General features: G+C 39.5%; 1 protein-coding gene across 1 annotated transcript; it reads right to left on the bottom strand.

Moving 5' to 3' along the window:
• Positions 1-1,887: 1,887 nt before the first annotated feature.
• On the bottom strand, positions 1,888-9,301 carry LOC139389810 (cyclin-G2-like). The gene is made up of 8 exons (XM_071136773.1): positions 9,097-9,301; positions 5,215-5,344; positions 4,966-5,103; positions 4,495-4,745; positions 4,276-4,354; positions 4,084-4,182; positions 3,614-3,816; positions 1,888-3,395 (listed from the first exon to the last, which is right to left on the bottom strand). The coding sequence occupies exons 1-8, from the start codon at positions 9,132-9,134 to the stop codon at positions 3,281-3,283; spliced, it is 1,053 nt and encodes a 350-aa protein (XP_070992874.1). The 5' UTR covers positions 9,135-9,301; the 3' UTR covers positions 1,888-3,280.
• Between the last annotated feature and the right edge of the window lie 313 nt (positions 9,302-9,614).

A 9,614-nucleotide genomic window follows, 5' to 3' on the forward strand; every position in this document is an offset into this window, starting at 1 on the left:
CAATTGAAATGGTCAAAAATAAACAAAAATAGCTTCTCAGCAAAGAGCAATTTCTCAAGCAATAATTTCCTACAACTGTCTGCGCATGGTCTGAGAGGGAAGGGGGAAAATAGCTGTTATTGGCAGAGAGGTTTGGAACTAATTTCTTATTGGTCTTTAACTAATTTACTGCAGGCAGGCCAAAACTCCATGCACCAAAACAGGCTGACATTTTCAAACAGCTCTTACACTGAGAGGGCATTATCATGTTCACAGTATTATTCCAACTTCATGGTGTGGAAATATATACAGTGCATTCAGAAAGTATTCAGACCCCTTGACTTTTTCCAAATGTTATTACGATACAGCCTTATTGTAAAATTGAATGAATAATGAAAAAGCAAAAACAGGTTTAAATATTTTTTTCAAACATATACAAAATTCAAAACAGAAATACCTTATTTACGTAAGCATTCAGACCCTTTGCTATGAATTTCGAAATTGAGCTCAGGTGCATCCTGTTTCCATTGATCATCCTTGAGATTACCACCAGTGGATTTGATTTGAGTCCACTGGTGGTAAATTCAATTGATTGGACATGATTTGGAAAGGCACACACCTGTCTATATAAGGTCCCACAGTTGACAGTGCATGTCAGAACGAAAACCAAGCCATGAGGTCGAAGGACTTGGCCCTAGAACACAGATCAATAGAAGGGTACCAAAACATTTCTGCCGCATTGAAGGTCCCCAAGAACACAGTAGCCTCCATCGTTCTTAAATGAAAGAAGTTTGGAAGCACCAACACTCTTCCTAGGGCTGGCCACCTGGCCAAAATGAGCAATTGGTAGAGAAGGGCCTTGGTCAGGGAGGTGACCAAGAACCCAATGGTCACTCTGACATAGCTCCAGAGTTCCTCTGTGGAGATGGGAGAAACATCCAGGACAACCATCTCTGCAGCACTCCACCGATCAGGCCTTTATGGTAGAGTGGCCAGATGGAAGCCACTCCTCAGTAAAAGGCACATGACATCCTGCTTGGCGTTTGCCAAAAGGCACATAAAGGAATCTCAGACCATGAGAAACAAAATTCTCTGGTCTGATGAAACCAACATTGAACTATTTGGCCTGAATGTCAAGCATCACGTCTGGAGGAAACCTGGCACCATCCCTACGGTGAAGCATGATGGTGGCAACATCATGCTGGGGGGATGTTTTTCAGTGGCACGGACTGGGAGACTATTCCGGATCGAAGGAAAGATGAATGGAGCAAAGTACAGAGAGATCCTTGATGAAAACCTGCTCCAGAGCGCTGAGGACCTCAGACTGGGGCGAAGGTTCATCGTCCAAAAGGACAAGGACACTAAGCACACATCCAAGACAACGCAGGAGTGGCTTCAGGACAAGTCTCTGAATTTCCTTGAGTAGCCAAGCCAGATCCCGGACTAGAACCCAAGCGAACATCTCTGGAGGGACCTGAAAATAGCTGTGGAGCGACGCTCCCCATCCAACCTGACAGAGCATGAGAGGATCTGCCGAGAACAACGGGAGAAACTCCCTAAATACAGGTGTGCCCAAGAAGACCTAAAGCTGTAATCGCTGCAAAGGTGCTTCAACAAAGTACCAAGTAAAGGGTCTGAATACTTACGTAAATGTGATATTAAATTCTTTTTTAAAATTTTTATAAATGTGCAAAACAAATTTTAAAAAAACTTTTTCTTTGTCATTATGGGGTATTGTGTCTAGATTGATAAGAGGGAAAAAACGACTCAATCCATTTTAGAATAAGGCTGTAACGTAACAAAATGTGGCAAAAAGTCAAGGGGTCTGAATACTTTCCGAATGCACTGTATAAAGTACAGGAAAAGCATTGACTGCACTGGGCCTTAACAATAATAGGGAAAACACAACAGGGTTTAAAAATTGTAATCCTTTTATTTGCAGGGTTCTTTTTTCCAAGCAAACATGGTTTGTTTATAACAACATGTTGATATACAGTAACATAAAATGGCTTATTCACAAAGAATGATAACACATTCACTTTTTTAAAATAATTTCTTATACAAGTTATGTAAATGTGTTATTCATTTACATATACATATTTTGCACGTGTACTGAATCAACAATCACCATCATTCTCTAACAGAATCCCATTGACATACTTCCATACAAGCCACCATTAATAGAATACAGTATCATCCTGCATATAATCTCACAAACACATTACAATAACATGGTGAATTGGCAACTACTACATTAATACTATTCTATAAAACCGGTAAAACTTGCACAATGTACCGATGTTGGGTATTTCCCATTGATTGAACAGTTAGTGTGCGGGACGGACATCCTAGGTAGAAAATCATTTTGCCATTGTGCTTAAAGGGATAGTACACCCAAATTACATACTGTATTGGTTTTCTTACCCTGTCTATGGACAAGGTTTGACAGCAATCCATTATTTGGTTTAGCATCCCTAGCACATGCTAAAGTTTTAGCATTTGTTGAACAAATCTAATGATGTATTTTTCATGCAAAATGTTCAAAACATCTAGAAGTGACTTTGTTGAGCTTCATAATCAATTTGAGATACTTTTGTATGATTTGGTGTAGATGTGCAAAAACAGCTAATACCAATGACTTGAATGGGATTTGTGCCACAAATGCTAAAATGTTAGCATGTGGAAACAGTGCCAGGGAAACTAAACCAAAGCATGGATTGCTGTCATACCTTGTGCATAGACTGCTTATTACACGACAGGTAAGGAAACATACGTGTCATTTTAAATTTGGATGAAAAATCCCTTTAATGACAACTGGAATGTGTCAAGTTTTGACTTAGATTGACACCAGGAACATATTTAAAAAGGCATTTTAAGATCTTATTGCCAGTCAGCTGCCAAGATATTGCAATTTAAATTCCACTAAGATCTATCTAAAATCATAACAAAAATTTTAAAACTGCACATGGATTAACACAGGCACTTGGTAGGTCCTGTCATTCAGATTTCCAGAATACGTATGTAGCAGAGGTGGTTTGTTGAATACGCTCCCGTGATCAGTAAACTTACTTTGGACCGGAGGATTTGTTAGCTTCCACACCTAGGCTTTAGCTCAGAGGTCTAACAAGTCGCGCAGGCAGCTTGAGTTAGATACCCATCTGCCACACATACTGTATAGTAATTAACATAAATGTTTTACGAACGACAAGGAAAGTTACATTTAGGGAAAAGTTACAGTTAGCACCCTGGTTACACATACAATCCCTATCGTGAATTTAAGCTCATCAAAAAGAGAGGAGTATCATTTTCTGCCCTGGTTGCAAAACTCTGAGGGGAAGAAGGCTCCCTCTGCATCACTGCCAGGAGAGCCGCACAGGCTGTCCTCTTCACAGCTCATATCCTCACAGGAATCCTCACTAAATATATGCAGGGGAGAACAGATGTAATCATTGCCATCTTCAGATTAGTGAGTTTCTTCCCTGAAACATCATAGCAATGTAGAAGTGATGTGGTGCATTACGCTGCAGTACAATTCAATAATGAGCCTTTATGTTCACACACAGTAGCTCTAATGTAGTCAAATGTTATTATATTATTAAACAGTGAAGTGCATTAAAAGGGGCTGTTTGTTTACCTCTCACTTTCATCCCAGCTGCCCTCTGGAATAGTCGGCAGTTCAGGGACACTGAAGTGATTAGCGTGCAAATTTTGGGCAGTTCGTCTGGACACGATCCACACCAGTTTTTTGTTGTCTGGTTTGTTACATTCACTTGAGCTGTACTCAGTCATGCATTTGGCCACGAGTCCCCTCCAGTAGAGTAACTCACTGTCAACAATCTGTGAAGGGAACAGGAAACATTTGAGAAGCTGGCGGAAGACATAAATATAATAATTAAATATAAATAAAGAGATTAGTCATCCAAGCCAGAAGGTGCTAGTTTCATGTAGCATGTTGTCAGATGACTTCACTTGTTCAGTGCCAGGGTAAAGTATAATGCCAGTGTCAGCCTCAGTGGGTCTTTGTATTCTAACAATATAATAACTGTCATTGGTCACAACACCGTCATATCAAACTGAGGGCTATGTAAGTAAACTGTATAATACCTTTAAGTGCCTTTGGAGTTCTTGGACAATTTCCAACATGGCAAGAGACTGGAGGGCATCAAATTCCTGAGTAATGACAGACAGTGCCAGCACCGATGGCTGAAGAAAAAAATGAAAAAACGTATCAGTCCTACAACTCAAAGTTAACATTCTTGTCATTTAAAAGTGTATTGGCCTGAGAATAATTCTTACTTTTGCTTTAGAGAAAATAAGCTGGCATAAGCAGGCTTTTAGCTGGGCTTCCAGTCTTTCAATGCTTGGGATCTCCCCCCTTAAAATAAAGGGAACTCTCATGTGATCGTCATGTCAACTGATCATTAGTATATCAACTTTACAGCTTCTAGCCATTGGAAAAATACATAACTGATGGCATAATGCGAAAAGTGATCAATTGAGAAACAAAGTGCTCACCTTTCTGATGTAAGTGATACAATGACAGCATGGTATAAGTGTAAAAAAGTTAAGGCTGTGATGGCTTTGAGCTCCAAGTTGAGTTTTTCAGAGATGATCTTCTCCATTCGGCTGAGGTCAGACACAGTGAACTTGCTTTGGCTGATGCGAATGAGTTCATGGGTGGGTGAGATGTTGCACTCGTCCTCAACCATTTTGGCAGCAATATGGAGACAGGAGACTCCAATGCAGGGCACGTGCTTAGGTTGGACCTGTGAACATGCCATTATAGTGATACACTAGTCAGCATTAATGGGCTACTTCTGCAGAGTTCGATTATAATTAAAAAACAAAATAAAAAGCATGCAAATTTACACAACGTAAACAACAACAACACAGGTATCAAACAATAAACAAAATGCATACAATATGCAATCATGTAGAATATTCAGTGTGACCACATCACAAAACAAATATCTTTAAAATACACACCTTCATAATGGCTAAGAACCTATCCAGTAGATTGACAGCTAGGACAAATGTCTGGGTACTGAAACCAAAGAAACTGGCCAGGCTCCACAGGTCTTCAACTTTGGCATTTCTGCATTTTGCAGAGACTCCATTGTGATTCTGAAAAATGAATGTTAAACACCACAACAAAACATCAAAATAGCACATCAAAACACTACTGAAAGGTAAGTACAGTATATAGAACTGGGTCACTGGGATAGCAATACCTACCTCTGCTGCAGACTCCATTATATTGAGGCCAGTTTCCCTCGGTAAAAAGTCTGCTTCTTGAGCAATGTATGACTTCAGCTCTTTGACAAGCCAACATGTTTCATTGTCAAGGTCTTGAAGATCCTGCATCCTGAAAAAAACATTTTGTTTTATGTGATTAGATCCAAAACAAATAAACTGTAACATTTCCCTCAGAGAAATGGGGACTGTTTTACCCCACCCACAGGGTGTCAAAATGTCAATGGCAGCCACCCATAATCATAGCTAGCTAGATTGCTAGCTATGTTTTACAATAGGCCCAATACAATTCTTGAAAATGAAAAGCATAGCATTATTGATCATTAAAACAGTGACAGGCAAAGGTTTATCAGTTGTAAAAATAAAAACAACAGCTAAACACAAGAGAAAATAATCAGCAATAATATTTTGTTCAGATCAGATTTTGGATCCTTGATATAACACTTAAGCATGACCACCTGTCAACATGTGCCTTTGAAATGCTTGGAATTGGTCATTTCAGGTCAATGTGAAAATGCCATCATCTGAAAAGGTTCAGTTATCTGATTTAAGTCACAATTTCACACATCTCTGAGCTCACATGCTCGATATTGTACAGTTGAGGACACAATCAGAACTCAATTTCACGTTTTACATTTGATCCAGCTATTTCAGTCAGGACATCTTCTGTTGCTGGGATTTTAAAGTATTTTTCCCTTTTCACTTGCCCTGCGCCATGAAGCTGTCGGGAGTAGGTCAGATTTATGCTGCAGAATAGAGCTCGCCAGTTTGTAGCCCTGAAAAACGGAAATTAAATCTCTGGTTCGTTCAGCCATTCCTATGGGGGAAATTTATGGGGAAAGACTGGGTTTTTGGGAGAAACGCCAAAAATAAGGTCTGAGGTTAACACCGGCTTAGAAGATCTTATACGTTTTGTTCTGAGATAACATCAGTCAGTTAACATGACCTTTATGAATTATGAAGCATAATTTTGATTACATAAATGCTTCAAAATTCACAAAAAGTTACATTAGATGATGAAGATGATCACGTAGAACCAAACGTATAAGATCTCTGAAACCTGTGTTTACCACAGACCTTATTTATCACAGCTTTTAGCCAACAAGCTAAAGTTAAGTCTGTTGCATGCTTCCCAGTCAAAACAGTTTTTTCCGACTGTTCGAGCACACACATTTTTTTCTTGAGTCAAGTCGAAGTTCGGCAATAGTGTGCAACTGCAACTGTCTACCAGTCGCCCCCGCCTCCCGCTAGCACAGCGGGCGAGAGGCTTGGACAGCACCGTGTGCTAGCTAACTTGCTAGTTAGCGACACCTGGGGCGAAAGACGCCATCTGCCCGTGTGTACTAGCTATAGCTAGCTACCATTGTCGACCGCTCAGTAAACAATGGACCTGATCGGACAGGAAGCTTCTGCTCTTTTCTGTCCATAAGAAACAAATGGATTGGTGGAAAAGGCAGGGCAGGCCAGGAGCAAGGAAGGAAGGTGTGGTCAAGCAAGGCATCCCCTGAAGCTAGATGCCCTAACGTTTTTATAATTGTCGGCCGCGTCTCTTCTGTGGGTTTTATCAGCGGTCGGAATCCAACGTCATAGTGCATTACTGCCACCTACTGTGTTCCTGCCCCTCCCGTCTATGTACAGGGGATGCAGGAATGTCCCAAATTGCGGGACGCAGTTGCACTCTTCTCATATTCTGTAGCCGAAGCCTACACCCATTCTTCGGTGATTGGTCAACAGTACTACTCCTAGTAGGTGTGGGAACATGAAGAATTTGTTGTCATTCGACGAGAGACGGCTAGTTTTCATGCACCAAACATCTTAGCTAGATGTAAAATTGCGTGACTAAGACCTCTTCGGCAAAAACGTCCAAGTGAATGACAGATTTCTTGATTTATCTTAGATTAATTCTTATTATTTTGAGGAAGTGTTTCTGGCTATGTTGTTGCTACGGTGGTTCAAGAGGAACAACAATTAATATTGATGCTTTTTCAAATATTTCAAGTGAAGGTCTTTAGGAATTATGCGAGCACAGACGGTTGCTGTTAACTAAAAATGACAACGATTAGGTTCCAGTTTAACAACGTTTAATTCATCGTTCATCGTCCACTGTACATAGTTGCCATTGCACTCAGGCCAGGCCCATCTCCAGTGAGACTCTTGCGCAGGTGTAGCAAAGTGATAGCACCATAATGACAGAAATATAGGGATACTTAAAACATGAACTTAACAGTTGCTTCGCCTTGCCGAGTTCTGATAGGAGCGAATGGAACCTATGTATGCGCACGCCTTTAAGCCTCCGTTAGTGCCTACAAAAAGACGCCATTACGAGTCCGCTCAATGTTTTTCATTTAACTAGCTAACCGTAATAAAATCACTTCAAACTTAACTGCTGTCTACAATTATCTTTATTTAGGAACAGTGCTACAGTGGTAAGAGTATTTGAGATTGAGAAAAATATTTTCAAAGGAATTTTGCCAGGAGAAGTCACATGGATATCCTTGGTTAGCTAGCTCAGTAGGGCTAGCTAATGTTTTCTAGGTAACCGTTTGTTCAGAGTACATATATAATTATTTATTTTTCAGAGTACATTTAGCAGAAAGGGTCTAGCTATATGGTAATATTTGATCAGAAATACAATAGCTATATTATTTTCATGTTGTAGTTAGTCACGTTTTGGTGGTTAGCTAATGTTAGTTGGCTAGCTGACTGCAGTATTAGTTGTTTAAAATGGCAGCCTCATCAAGTTGATAGGGAATTCACTGACTGGCTAACTAACAACTACATCATATCTCATTATCTGCATATGAGTGATCATTATTGACAAACGTTTATTCCCCACATATTCTCACGTCAGTATCATTAGTTTTAATTTCTGATCCAGAAAATGACTCACAAATCCTAGCAGACTAAACTCAACTCCTCAATTTGAAATGGAATTGAGCAGTGTCTAGGGTGGGTGGACTGGAGCACCAATGTCACATAAAATATAATTTAAAAAACTACTTATTTCAGCAACCAAAGAATAGCACACAATTACACAGACCAATATTGGGTGTAATTGTGGGCTATTCTGTGGGTGCTGAAATCAGTAGCTATCTAGTTTAAAAAAAAATGTGAAGTCGCCACTCAACTCTATTGTAAATGCTGGAGTTAATCAGCTGACAAAAGCCAAATCTGTAACTTGTGTTGCTTGCAGTATTATTCTTTTCATTTTGACCTGAAATTATGTCCTCATGTGATGTTATGGACAGAAATTACATATTCACCAAAATGTAGAAATAACAGACAAATGCAGTGATAGACAAAACTGCTGATAAGGCTTATTTAATTAAACCTAAATTAACATTATTATTATTATGTTTTATGGTTTACATGGAGACCTTTGCCTGCCATCTTTAACATTATTTCTTAAAAGGTGTCCAGCAAAATGTTATTGATAGTAGAATGGATGTATTGAAAAGCAAGCAGTCTCGTCTCATAGGCGGGGCACAATTGGCCCAGCGTCGTCTGGGTTAGGGTTTGGCCGGGATAGGCCGTGATTGTAAAAGATAATTTGTTCTTAACTGACTTGCCTAGATAAATAAAGGTTATATAAAAAACATTGAATGATTACTATATTATTTAGCTTGCTGCTAACGTTAGCTAAAAAAAAAACGGCCGTATATAGGTCACGTATCAAGCTCATATTGGGACATTATTTTTGACGCAATTAATTAACGTTAATAATCTTTAATGAAAAACGATCCCATGTATCTCAAAATTACATGCTAAGAGTATACAGTGTACCAGCTGCAAAGCAAAAAGGGTCAACAAGCTAGGCTAGCTAATGTGAGCTAAGTTAGCTAACAAGACAGAGTCATTTCGTACCTTGCCAAACGCTTGGAACAAGACGAATTTGTGCACATATCAAATCAGTATTCACATTTCCATTTCGATTATGTTTGCTATAACGTAAATTAACACTATGTTTCCTAAATGGTAATGTTGGTGTTGATAATGTCCGTCTTGAAATAAATACAACAACGCTTAAACCACAGAACAATGAGAGATATTTCGACGAATGTATAAATGTGAAGCTTCCGCTTGGCGTTTCCAATCACTACCAAATATGATAGTGAGAGGAAGCCCAGTAGTGGGAGAAGATGGGATGGGAGAAGATGGACCGAGAGATTTTGTCCGACATTCTGCACATCTTCTCATCGATTACACATTTGATCTCAAACACGTTTTCTGTTCTTAAAACTATAATATGTTATGAGCAGAGTGGACTAAGTTTTGTAGACGTTACCCTTTGCCAAATAAAAATAAATCGCGTTGTTTAGAAGGAGTGCAAAGGCGTATGTCGGTATTGTACACGCGCACTGCACTGGAGTAGGCGTTTCCGA

The sequence above is a fragment of the Oncorhynchus clarkii genome, chromosome 30 (genome assembly GCF_045791955.1).
Source record: "Oncorhynchus clarkii lewisi isolate Uvic-CL-2024 chromosome 30, UVic_Ocla_1.0, whole genome shotgun sequence".
NCBI classification, from domain to species: Eukaryota; Metazoa; Chordata; class Actinopteri; order Salmoniformes; family Salmonidae; genus Oncorhynchus; species Oncorhynchus clarkii.

Excerpts from the sequence above, each read along its gene's own strand:
- LOC139389810 (XM_071136773.1), bottom strand. The coding sequence starts at position 9,134 with ATGTGCACAAATTCGTCTTGTTCCAAGCGTTTGGCAAG. Across the intron at positions 4,355-4,494 it reads GTATCACTTACATCAGAAAG|GGGGGAGATCCCAAGCATTG; the intron begins GTGAGCACTTTG and ends CTTTATTTTAAG. Across the intron at positions 3,396-3,613 it reads AGCTGGGATGAAAGTGAGAG|TGAGGATTCCTGTGAGGATA; the intron begins GTAAACAAACAG and ends GCATATATTTAG.